We start from the raw sequence: 13,622 nt of genomic DNA on the forward strand, positions 1-13,622 counted from the left end.
ATATCTCCTGGATGTTATATAAACACTACGCTCTTCCCCAGCACTCCACTACCAGCTGTGTGCTGATAGGACTATGCGGTAGATTGATAAAACTTCCACCTCTCTTCTCAAGGACAATGGCACTTCTATCAGTGTTGACAGTCTAATTCTTGCAAACACACTCAGACATATATATTCGCACCCTCAAGATTCCACCGTACCCTTGCTGAATCTTTACTTATGTGTGTGTTGCTTACCCCTGCTGAGGTTTTTTGTACTAAGATTTTTTTTTTCCTCCTATCTTACTTTACCTAAATTTGTGATTTCATTGCTTTTCATAGATTTTCAGATTTCTCAGAAGGATTACCAGCAAAAGCCAAATATTATTAGTATTTAAAATTTTGGACTAAAGCTGTTTTTACACCAATGACCAGAGATTTTTTGATTTCTTAGAAGGATTCATAGATTTTTTGATTTCTTAGAAGGATTTGTAGATTTTTAGATTTCTTAGAAGGATTGTATTACAACAATTTCATACCAGTGAAAGCAAAACATTATTAGTATTTAAAAAGTTTGGACCTACCAGTGACCCAGCTTCTCTACTTAGACTTCAGTCAGTGCCCATGACTGTTACTATTTGAATAATGGGACCACAGCTGCCTCATACCAGCAACCAAAATGATTAATATTATCATTTTTCTTCTAGCACACAATTAATTAATTCATTCATTACCACAGATGACTTAATTAGCTAATTACGTTTATTAGAAAGATTGGATTAGAACCAGCTCTTACCAGTAAACTCCCAAGGATTATTAATGTCATTTTATTTGTTTTTCTGTGTTTGATTTTTGTATCATTGTAATGTTTTTCCTCATGTACAGCGCTTTGAGTGCCTTGCTGCTGAAAAGCGCTTTAAAAATAAACTTGACTTGGAAGCTGGTGCCTATCTCCAGCAAGGACACACCCAGGACAGGTCACCAGTCCATCACAGGGCAACAGACAAATATCCATGTACACACTCCTTAGGGCAATTTAGAGAGACCAATTAACCTAACAGCTTTGTCTTTGGACTGTGGGAGGAAGCCAGAGTACCCAGTGAGAACCCACACATACATGGGGAGAACATGCAAACTCCATGTTGGGAGTTGAACCCAAGACCTTCTGGCTGCAAGACAACAGTGCTACCAACTGCACCACCGTGGTTTACTGTAATCATGCTAAAGTGACAACGTGGTACAGTCTATTTAAATGTTAGATAGTGGCTTGCAATAATGCTGTTTGTAGCAATAATTGCATCAGCTACCTATAGATTTAGGATCATTATTTGCTTGACTTTATTCAAAACTGAGTGTCCAACTGAGAGTGTCCAACTGAGGGTGTCCAACCAATTTCCATAATTTCGCTTGTTTTGTGAATAAAAAAGTACAAATTTTACTACCCAGTCTGAATGCTTGCCAAATGTAAAGTATAAATAAGTAATGTTTTTCTAGGAGATTGTGCAGTTTATGCAGCCTGGGGCTTTCCTGTACAAAATGAGGAAACACTCTTCTCCATTGTAATTAAGTGTTATTCATAGAATGCCACACACATCAGGCCAATTTATGTATTTTGAAACATATTTCGTCTGCAAATAAACCTGTTTTCAATTTCTGCAGCTTCAAGACACATGTTTAACTGACACACATTACCTTCAAGGGCAAAACTTCCTTGTTGATAGAGAAGAAGGAGGCCATTGCTTTGGTCCAGGAGGCGAGGCCAGCAACATTACCACACACCCTCTTGGCTGTTTCAATGTTGTAGTCAGGCATTTCAAAATAGGGCTGCAGTAGCTCCACTGTTTCTTCATTAATGGTGTCTTTCGGGAATTGCTTCAAAAGAAACAAAGATGTTAAAATAGAAGGTGGGATATTAGGATGTAGAATGGTTTGATTTGGGACAGAAAAATAATTAGGATCTTTTTCTGTCTGTTTAAAAGTAAACGGCAGGATAAAAAAAGGAATTGTTGTCTGTCAACACCCAGTATATAATTTTCTTTAAAGTTGACTCCTTCACTAAGTGCATGTGCAGGTACTTTGTTGGGAAGGATAACTGATCAAACCCACAATGTCGTCTCTAAAATCATGTGCTTTACAGTTTTTATAAGAAAGATTTATGCAGCATCTGCATTATAGTATTAAAAGTGCACCTGCAAGCTGCCTAGGAAGTTTCCGGCTGTCATGAGTTTTAGGGACTCCTGCCAGGAGGGAGTGTTGCAGTTTTTCTCTGGATCAATCTTCACATTGTTGAGCCGCCTCTGGAAGAGTAGGAGCACACAGTCCATGATGCGCATGATGAGGTGGGGAGGCCGTCCGAGTGTTCGTACAGTGGCAATGTCTGACGGCTTGATTGTCTATTTTGGCACAGACAAAGAAAACAGGCAAGAGCATACATTTTAATATAAATGGGGAAGAAAACAAGAGTTCACCACAGCTTGTTTGTAAAAACTACCTTTTTTCTGCAGAATTGACATGGCTGTGCCAAGAGATTGGATGGCATTTCTACTTTTTAAGAGGATCATAGAATTTTGCCAGTGCAAGACTTTGGATCCAAGCGATAGAATCCAACAATGAGGTTTTGAAATAAAGAAAAAAACTAACAAATACTGTATCTAAGCAGTCCATTGAAATTGTGATCTTGCAAACTTTTTTCAATACCAAAAAAGAAAAATAGTAAATATGTTTTTTTTTTTTTTTGATTATTATGAAAAAAAGAACAATGTTATTTTTTTTGAATTACTTTCTCAATGCAGGGCATATGCAATAATCAAGACAAGACACAATTTCACAGCTTTAGAATATAAAAGTATAGGAAATGTGTAGAGGGAATGCTGCCAAATGCATTGGGAAAGACTAAAATATTTAATAATCAAAAAGAAACACTATATAAATTACGACGGACCTCAGCTATGGGATGAAGAATTACCTTAAGAGATTAAATAAAAATGAGCCACCCCACAATACTGAGGGGAGAATCTCAGAGTTGTTTGGCTGCTTCGTGAAACCTCTCCTCTTTAAGTATCATCTTTTTATTTTATTTAATGTATTTTGCACTTTTCTTTCATCTTCAACTTAACTCTCATTAGGTCTACACTGGTAAACCGTTTATTGAAGACTCGTTGATTCCCTATATTCTCTTTTCATTTCTGTTATTGAATGTCTCAGTTGAATCACAAAGGGATCCAAGTGGCAACCTGAAGCAACACAAAGTAATGCAAGAGAAATGTCACCCTGTACACATTCTGCCGCACAAATAAGCACATAAATCTGCAATATCACACAGTTTACTAACAGCTTTTCAGCCCTTAACCCATTTCATTCATTTATACTGCCATAAATTGCATATAGACACATGAAAGGATCCAAGAGGGGTCGTCACTTAATTGACACTGATTTGGCTCATATGATCTTAAAAGCATGTCTTAGGGATATTTTGTATTTCCTAATGTAAACTTGCAGAGAAAAAAATAGACACTGAATAAAGACATCAGAAAAAAGGTAGTCACAACAATAACAAAATTAGAACTAGAAATTTAAATCAGTTCAACTAAAACTTTTCCTCACTTGCACGTCTTACTATAATGTGATACCACTTAAATTAATGGTGCTTCCCTATCTCATATATTAACTTGTCTACACTAAAAAGTGCTTTAAAACTAAATAGTCCATGCTGTTGTATAATGTAGCTAATTTAGGGCTCACAACGCTTGATGTTTTATCAGGACATTGCTTTCTTCCAGACGTGACAAGAATGAAATAGAATTCATGTGTTGGACCCGAATGCAGATAATCTTCCAAAAGCAGTTAAGATAAGTAAACACTGAACTGAAAAAATGCTATAAAGTAAACAAGTACAACAGAAAAAGGCTGAGGATTTGGAAATCCCAGTGTCTTTAATAAATTAAAGGCATGGACAAAGAAGAATCTTCACATGAACAGATAATAGACAACACAAACCAAATATCATCAAATCCAAAGACCGAGTCAACATAAAAACTAAAAACAATAACATATTCGAAAACCATTAATGGTTTTATCTGTCTAAAGAACACTACTCCATACAAGAGGAGACATGGCAAACTCCGGGAAAAACGTCTGAAAAAAAAAACAACCTATAACTGCTGTCATCATCGTCATTAGGTTTAAAACTTTAAAGAGACCAAAAATCTCTGTTGCCTTGCAGCAAGAAGGTCCTGGGTCTGACTCCTGGCCGGGAGTCTTTCTGGATGGAGATTGCATGTTCTCCCCGTGCATGTGTGAGTTCTCACTGGGGACTCTGGCTTCCTCCACAATCCAAAAACAAGACTGTTAGGTTAATTGGTCTCGCTAAATTACCCTTAGGTGTGAATGAGCGTGTGCATGGTTGTTTGTCCTGTATTTCTCTGTGTTGCCCTGCGATGGATTGGCGACCTGTCCGTAGACTGTGAGCTGCCTATAGTATCTAACTAATATGTGGATGAGGCTTTGGACCCTAGCCACTGCCATTTAGAAAGTGCAGAGGCTTACTCTGAAGTCTAGGCTGGAATGCACTGAAATTACAGTAAATACTGTACTGCAGGAAACACAAAGCAGCAGAGATTTACTACACCAGAGGACACATCTGTCTATGAAAATGGTGTGGTATCTATTGTTACAGCAGCAAAAGTACATGACAGTAATTATATCAACAGATTAAATCTTATCCTGCCATTCTTGCCATTTTAGTCGCCTCAGAGGAGTAGATATTTTGCTCATTTATTTATATTTGCCAGAGGATAAGCCTCAATTTCTTAACACAGACTTTCCATTGCATTAATGATTAATACTCAAATGTCTCTTGTTTCAGGTTGATATTCATTAATGCCACATGATTTATAAAAAATACTGAAAAAATAATAATAATGATGTGTGTAGATATATTGTACTATCACCTCCTATGATTGCCAGGCCATTTTCTATTGTGCAGTTCTTTGGTTCATGACCAAAGCAAATAACAATCCTCATTATGTTCAATTGTTATTTGTGCATTGCAGCAATTAACAAATGTGTGCAGACTGAAACTAATCTGGGTTAGCATTTAGAACAATTTGAGCCGTGGACTTTATTTATACACACAACAAAACTAAATCAGTCCTCCCAAGGAAAACAAAAGCTGAAGCAAACCCTGATAATTGCATATTTAATATTAAAGTTTACGCGTGCCATACTTGCAGTGCAGCTTCTGCCTCCTCAAGAGCTGGCCGTGCAGCTTCCAGCTTCTCCTTGGCAATGACCTTGTCAGCAGAAATGCTGTCCACTATGGCTTGAGCCTTGTCCTTCACTTTCTGTACTTCAACCTTAACCCGCTCTGCTGCCTGGGCTTTTACTGTCACCTCTTTTAGAACCTGGAAGAAAAATGAATGATGCTCATGCAGCATTGCAGTGTTTACTTTAAGCTGCACAGCAGAGAGAAAATGAAATCTTGTACAGCCTGGGCTATGAATATAGTTTCGAATCCATATGTACACTACTAATATGGTTAACCAGCCCCAAGCAAGTTCCAAAGAAACTACACACTTTTTTGCCTTCAACATAACTCTGTCTGGATATTTTTTATATCAGTTGTTTTTTTTTTCTTGGCACAGACACAGGTTTTCAGCATAGTCTATAACATTTGAATATGATTGGAGTCGTTTCAGAAGCTTAAGGGTATCCTCTCCAAAACCAATTCTATGTGTTTTTTTGGCCATTATCTGGTTGGAACACCTAATTGTAGCCAAATGTTAACCATGTGAATGTTGATTTGAGGTGAAGTTAATGTATTGACAGGCAGTCCACCTGCTTCGTTCTCTCATCAACTTTTTACATTGCACCAGAACCACTGCAAACCTTTAGCATGATGCTACCCTGAGCATGATTGACAACAGGTATAGTCTTCTTAGTTTTAAAGTCTTACTTTGACTCCATTTGTCATTGTGGCCAAGAAGCTCAGTCTGTTGGGACTTGGGAGTATTACTGTGTTTTTCCACTAGAGGTCCTCGTGGAGCCACTGCAGATTCTTGACACAGGTGTTCCAGATCCACGGCTGATGCTGTGCAGTACTGGTCTGGACTGATCACAAGAACCTCTTCTATCTCCAGTCAGCTAAGCAGCTAAATCCACGTCAATCCCGTTGGTCATTATTCTTCTCACGATTTAACCTCACCATTTCTTACCGTCCTGGAACTAAGAATGTCAAACCTGATGCCCTGTCCCATCAGTTCTCTCCTGATGTAACCAGTGAAGAACCCATTCCCATTTTACCAACCAACTGATCGTCTCCGTTACCTGGGAGATCGATAATCTCGTTACACAGGCTTCACTTACAGACCCTGGTCCAAGCAACTTCCCCCCCTAACGGGACCTATGTTCCCTCGTCTGTCCGCTCCCGTCTGATTCAATGGTTTCACACCTCTAAGTTCTCCACACATCCTTGTGATGCTGTGTGCCAGCTGAGGAGTATTTAGGAGCCTGCCACCAGTCCTCTGTTGGCTGAGTGTTTTGCCCTTGTGGTAATCTGTAGCCTGAGTAATCTTGCCAGTGTTACTGTGCTCTGTGCTCACCTTGTGTTTGTTTTTGCCATCTAGTACCTGTGAGGTGTGGGTGGATTCTGTAAACTTTGAACCTGGACATTCTGCATTGCAATCTGACTGTAAGTGATTTTTGGGTCTCACTTCTATCGACTGTGGTTGTGCTCCTGGATTTTCCAACAATCTGCCTCTGTGAGGACTATGACCAACTGTGGACCGCTTCTACAAGTCCTTCTCAAAATATTAGCATATTGTGATAAAGTTAATTATTTTCTATAATGTCATGATGAAAATTTTACATTCATATATTTTAGATTCATTGCACACTAACTGAAATATTTCAGGTCTTTTATTGTCTTAATATGGATGATTTTGGCATACAGCTCATGAAAACCCAACATTCCTATCTCACAAAATTAGCATATTTCATCCGACCGATAAAAGAAAAGTGTTTTTAATACAAAAAACGTCAACCTTCAAATAATCATGTACAGTTATGCACTCAATACTTGGTCGGGAATCCTTTTGCAGAAATGACTGCTTCAATGCGGCGTGGCATGGAGGCAATCAGCCTGTGGCACTGCTGAGGTCTTATGGAGGCCCAGGATGCTTCGATAGCGGCCTTTAGCTCATCCAGAGTGTTGGGTCTTGAGTCTCTCAACGTTCTCTTCACAATATCCCACAGATTCTCTATGGGGTTCAGGTCAGGAGAGTTGGCAGGCCAATTGAGCACAGTGATACCATGGTCAGTAAACCATTTACCAGTGGTTTTGGCACTGTGAGCAGGTGCCAGGTCGTGTTGAAAAATGAAATCTTCATCTCCATAAAGCTTTTCAGCAGATGGAAGCATGAAGTGCTCCAAAATCTCCTGATAGCTAGCTGCATTGACCCTGCCCTTGATAAAACACAGTGGACCAACACCAGCAGCTGACACGGCACCCCAGACCATCACTGACTGTGGGTACTTGACACTGGACTTCTGGCATTTTGGCATTTCCTTCTCCCCAGTCTTCCTCCAGACTCTGGCACCTTGATTTCTGAATGACATGCAGAATTTGCTTTGATCCGAAAAAAGTACTTTGGACCACTGAGCAACAGTCCAGTGCTGCTTCTCTGTAGCCCAGGTCAGGCGCTTCTGCCGCTGTTTCTGGTTCAAAAGTGGCTTGACCTGGGGAATGCGGCACCTGTAGCCCATTTCCTGCACACGCCTGTGCACGGTGGCTCTGGATGTTTCTACTCTAGACTCAGTCCACTGCTTCCGCAGGTCCCCCAAGGTCTGGAATCGGCCCTTCTCCACAATCTTCCTCAGGGTCCGGTCACCTCTTCTCGTTGTGCAGCGTTTTCTGCCACACTTTTTCCTTCCCACAGACTTCCCACTGAGGTGCCTTGATACAGCACTCTGGGAACAGCCTATTCGTTCAGAAATGTCTTTCTGTGTCTTACCGTCTTGCTCGAGGGTGTCAATAGTGGCCTTCTGGACAGCAGTCAGGTCGGCAGTCTTACCCATGATTGGGGTTTTGAGTGATGAACCAGGCTGGGAGTTTTAAAGGCCTCAGGAATCTTTTGCAGGTGTTTAGAGTTAACTCGTTGATTCAGATGATTAAGTTCATAGCTCGTTTAGAGACCCTTTTAATGATATGCTAATTTTGTGAGATAGGAGCTGTATGCCAAAATCATCCGTATTAAGACAATAAAAGACCTGAAATGTTTCAGTTGGTGTGCAATGAATCTAAAATATATGAATGTTAAATTTTCATCATGACATTATGGAAAATAATGAACTTTATCACAATATGCTAATATTTTGAGAAGGATCTGTAGAAGGATTACTTTTTGGACTAACATCTCCCATTCTCAACTGTAAAACCCCTCGGGAGTATTTACAACCCATGATGAAAGTAAGCAAGTTTGTTTGGATCTCCTGGGACATTTTGTTAAAATAACTCCGAACTAATCTGAACCTTTCTCTCCAGAGAGACTGAAGCCTGAGCCTCTTCGACTGAATCTTCTGTGCACATTTATCAAACCTGTAAAATAAACATTTTTCAACTTTTTCTGGTTTCCTGAGTGTGTTTGCATGTGGGTCAAGCAAATTACAAAAATTATGACAGTCTTTGTCTCCCCTGACCATAAACTTTGTTTCTTCACAAGAAATTTAATTTTTCTAAGTGGGCCGCTACAAATTCCCGTCATGCATGAAGGTGTCAGTTTTGGAGCGGAGGCTTCTTTCTTGGTCTGCACACTTGGTCAGTACTCTGAGTATAGCTGAAGTTACACAGACTTCACTGTGACATTGACACTGGTGGTCCGTCATCCTCCACTTTATGATGGCTTGATGGTTGGTGTTTTTTAGGTTGTTTAAAACTATTCTCATTCACCTGAGGGAAATGATTTCAGTCAGATTGTCTAAACTTGGGTTCCTACAAGTTAAAGATCCCAGATGGGTCAAAACTGGTTTTAGAACAGATGAGGCCAGTTTATGTTTCTGGAATTACCCTGAACTCAATACTAATGGACATTAAAAAAATATGCTTAAAAGCGGCTTCTGCATCAATAACCAATTTAAAATAGCTTCACCATTTCTGAAAATGGTCAAATATTCAGCCAGAATTACGACTGAAGGCCACAAAAAAATGTCTGCTCAAGACAACTTGCTCATGGTAATGCAAAAAATTAGTGGTGGGTACGTACATTTTTGATGCTTATGTAAATAAGAGAAAATGGATAAAATTCAAACTTGTGCTGTCAAATCTAGTTTTATGCTGTACCATCATTCCACCATGGAAAAAAACTAATACATCCTTAAAAGCTAAATATTAACTTGAAATTCATCCCTATATGCTATGTTTAGGTACTGTTTTAATAAAAAAAAAAAAAAAAAAAAAAAAAGGAAGGGACCACAACAAGACAAACACTTATTTGTTCATTTTTACAGATAGGAAGAATGCATTTCACCACACGTTATGCAAATGTACATAAGTGACTAGCAGAATATCCAAAAATGTTTATCTAAAAACAAATGGAGATGCCTTAATCTCTACCTTCTATATACATCTTGCAGAAGTGACTCTCAGATCCTCAAACAGAAATACACACAGATGTGAGGAAAGCAAATCTGCTTACCATATCGGCCTTGTCATTGGCGATCTGTAGCTCTTTCTCTTTTACCTCCAGCTCTTTACTAAGAGCTGCTACTGATTCTGATGCCTCTTTTAGCTTTTGCAGGCCAGTATTCATCCTAAACAGTAAAGAGATTTATCAGTTATTTTGGCCACATGTAAATACTGATGATTTGCAGAATGAGGCTTGCTGAGGTGTGTATGACAGTCTATCTAGTATATATCAGAAATATCCGGACACCAAATTCTGTTTGGTGTAAATTAGTTATAAAGCTTTAGGTTGACCTGAATGACCCCCTACTTTAATCAATGTCTGTTTAGCACCAGGTGATAGAAATACCTGGACATTACGGAGGTATTTAATCTTCCGGCTCATATGTCAGATTCTTTAATGTCAAGGTAGGCCTTCAGCAGCTGTCAATAAATCTTCCTTAAGAATTTTATGTTGCTTTGAGGTTTGGAATGGCATTCAATACTTGATGCACTTAACCAATACTTTTTTATTCTAATCCACTATTTGACTTTACAGTATTGAAAATCAGAAGAATGGAACTGTTTTCAGTTTGATAAATGCTATTAAATTTAACTGATATCAATTTGGATATTACTATACTGAGTGGAGTGGCTTACAATTGGATTCTGTTGGTTTGTATTTAACTGCAATACATTTGAATAAATAACTGGTTTCAAACCTGTTGCCTTTTTTTTTTACACTGTTAAACCCTATTATTATTACTATTATGCATGGACATTTTCTCTACAACACATATACAAACATATAAAGATTAATTATCGTAGTGATCACTGCCTTTGAAAGCTTTAGTCCTATTTCCTATAACTGCCAGTATAGTTCAGTATTGTCAAATACAAATTACAAAAAAAAGTCAATGGACCCTTTAAGCTTAGGTTAAAATTGCATTAGTTTTAAGTGCTATATTTTTAACCTGATTGTCGCTTTTACCTGTTGGCCATCGTCTGGACTTCAGACCTCTTCTCCTTATAAATGGTCTTGTAGCCTTGAATAAAGGACAGGTAGGACTTGGGGGTGACATGGGTGGAGCGCCGGTATCTAAGTTGAGTTTAAGAAGCATTGGAAAAAATTCAGGACATATTAGGAGGTAGCATAATCATTGGCACAATGTCTTAATATTACAACTTTTAGTTCAATTACCAAGAAACATCTTCAACTTGAATACATAGTCAACAAACTTGCATGCAATATGTTTTTTTTTTTTTTAACAAAGCTCAATTGTTTCAAATGTAGGCCAAAGTTACAGCAATCTCCAGTGCACACTTGAGGCAACTATTTGGCTTTATTTGACAAATTATGGAAGGTGCCTGTGTGTTTTTTTTGGTAAGCATTGTTTTTTTTACCTCAGAACTCTCAGATGGATGTAATCTTTGCAAAAGTTTCTTTTTTTGTTGAATCATTAACACTGAATTGACTAATGCATGTGAGGTCTGCAGTGCTCTAGATGTTGTTCTGGATTCTTCTGTGAACTCCTGAATGAGTGTCCATGCACTCTTGGGGTAATTTTGGAAAGGCAGCCACTCCTTCCTCTAGCCTACTTCATGTTGTTAGACATGTTCTATTCAAATGATTTCCTGATTCTATATGTCTCACAGTAATCAGGCCTGAGTGTGGCTTGTATGACTGTAAAAACATTTAAGTGTGACCAAAAGCAAAAACAAAAGGCCGGTAAGGGGAAAATATTTTAACAGCAGGATGTATTTTTTAAATATTAAGTTTTGCCATGTTTTAAATTGCTTTTTTATGTTATGTAAGGTTCCAAGCTGAAACATCCAGTCTGCTGAAATACCGTACCTTTGAAAGTACTCCACACATTTTTCTGCAACGCCATCCTGGAAGGAGCCCATGCACTGGACTACCTCCCGTTTGACCTGGGGTGGGCACTCAATATCGTACACAGACAGGAAGTGCTCTGAAACTGAATGGCAGAAGAAATGTGAAGGAAAAAATATAAGCTTGTGAATCAGTTGAAATAAGACATAAAAAGAAGGAATAACCCAAACTGACATGTTTACACATAAATGTGTTGAAGGATCATGCCTCTTTCTTTACTTTAAGCTGGGCTGTGTCTAATATAATGTTTTCCATTTTTTATTATAACATAACTGTTTTTATAAGTAGTCAACAAAGTAAAGAGAGAAGATTTAAAATACCCTTTCCTTAGATAGTTATGTTGTAATTCGTCCCAGTCGTTCCACTCTGCTCTTCATTTGTTTTGCTTTTCATGCATTTTAGTGTTTTTGGAAAGAATCAAGGAGATGATTTTTTGCTAATATATCTTCCATTTTAGCTCAATCCTAAAATGCTTCCGAAGGCCAACTGCCAAACAAGGACTGCCGTTCAAGCACTCTTTGAAACAATTCTTCTGAGTTATTTTGCACCTTATAGACCTCAGCTTCAATTTGCATCCACTGTTCCCATAAACTTGAGTGTCTGTAATAAATGTTATTAAATAACAACATAGCCATTTTGTAAAGGGCTTCCCCAGCATTGATGGTATTTGTTAATTATTTTTGAAAGTAATAGGCAGCTGCATAGAAGAGTACTTTTCTCAAACTCTGCTGAGTTTCTTTGAGGAGAAGTTTAAAAATGTAAAACGTCTTCCCTGACAATAAATAAATAATTGAAAACTCAGACAAACTAATTAAGGTTAGCCTAACATTGGTTTGAGGTTTACCATCTGGAAATGTTTGCATGCCACTGCATAGTTGAAACAATGACAGATTTTCAGCAATAAGGACAATTTCAAGGGTTTTGATGAGAAAGGTAACAACCAAGGGTTATAATATACTGTGTTTTATTCAAAACAATAAGTTTCAGCAATCACAAAAATACCAGCTCTTCAAAGTAATACAGTAAAACACTATGAACATCAAATTAAATAAATGCTACCAAGAATTGAGATCAAGTCATACCATTATGACACATTGCCCATGAGACATACCTGCAACAAGTGCATCTTTGGGCCAGCGACTAAACCAGTCCATGGTGCAGCCAGATATCAGTGCTGGAAACTTCAACGCCCGGTTTCGAAACTTCTCTCCAACAGGCGAAAAGCACAGAATGACATGGAGATTACGTCGGACCCTTGACATGAAATATTCAAACAGGTTTTCATTGGTCGGTGGCCGCTTTGGAAACTCTCGCCGCATAACAGGGATGAGATCACTGAGTATCTCATCCATCTCATCACGAGCAAACAAATTGGACACCTAAAGACAGAAATGACACTTGGTTAGGCACTTTTATTTTTGCAAAGTTAGTAAAACGAGTTACATATCTCTTCTGCAGTGTTGCACTAAACTGTTCAGCCATCTTTCAACAAATTTTTAAGGATGTTAATTTATAGTTTTTCAGTCTCTGCATGAAAAGGGACATTTTCTATTTTTTTATATTAAGCTGAGGGTCTTTTTTTTAGCTTAAACATTTTAACAGAGAAAAAAGTAAAATATGCTGAAGTTAAGATAACATTGTCAAAGTAATTTATTTTTCCATATACCCAGAAAACCTGCAAAAAGCAGCAATGTTTACATTTTTAAAACCTTATAGACTGGGCAGTGTCATTCTAACATGAAAGCTAATTTCAAGCAAAGTTTAAAATTTCTAGCAGCTAAAAAGATGACATATTAGTGATGGACTAGTGAGCACCTTGGAAGAACAAAGCAGCATTGTGGTAAGCAGGAGCAGGCGTCTGACCTGGTCAAACTGACCTGTTTGACCACTCTCACAAAAACAGCTTATTTTTCCATTTTGTTTCTTATCTCCCCAGAATGTCTGCAACACAGCCCACTCTCTCAAAAGAAAACCACAAACATATTGATTACAAACAGTGCCCAGACACAATACTTCCTCTTCCCCGGTCCCTAGTTCCCTTTACCCCCCCTGTTAGAGCATCTGCTGCTGAAATTGTAAACCAGAAAAGGACGTA

The 13,622-nt window shown here is 38.3% G+C and overlaps 1 protein-coding gene across 4 annotated transcripts in view; it reads right to left on the minus strand.

Moving 5' to 3' along the window:
• dnah5 (dynein, axonemal, heavy chain 5) overlaps window positions 1–13,622 on the minus strand; it is a 136,043-nt gene that overhangs the window by 46,926 nt on the left and 75,495 nt on the right. For all 4 annotated transcript variants that reach the window (XM_047360743.1, XM_047360741.1, XM_047360742.1 and 1 more), the window contains 7 exons: window positions 12,639–12,906; window positions 11,489–11,612; window positions 10,625–10,732; window positions 9,668–9,782; window positions 5,204–5,380; window positions 2,168–2,371; window positions 1,671–1,850 (listed from right to left, as the gene is read on the minus strand). In XM_047360743.1, coding sequence (XP_047216699.1) covers window positions 1,671–1,850; window positions 2,168–2,371; window positions 5,204–5,380; window positions 9,668–9,782; window positions 10,625–10,732; window positions 11,489–11,612; window positions 12,639–12,906 — 1,176 coding nt within the window. The remainder of the gene's footprint in view (window positions 1–1,670; window positions 1,851–2,167; window positions 2,372–5,203; window positions 5,381–9,667; window positions 9,783–10,624; window positions 10,733–11,488; window positions 11,613–12,638; window positions 12,907–13,622) is intronic.

The sequence above is a fragment of the Girardinichthys multiradiatus genome, chromosome 3 (genome assembly GCF_021462225.1).
Source record: "Girardinichthys multiradiatus isolate DD_20200921_A chromosome 3, DD_fGirMul_XY1, whole genome shotgun sequence".
NCBI lineage: Eukaryota > Metazoa > Chordata > Actinopteri > Cyprinodontiformes > Goodeidae > Girardinichthys > Girardinichthys multiradiatus.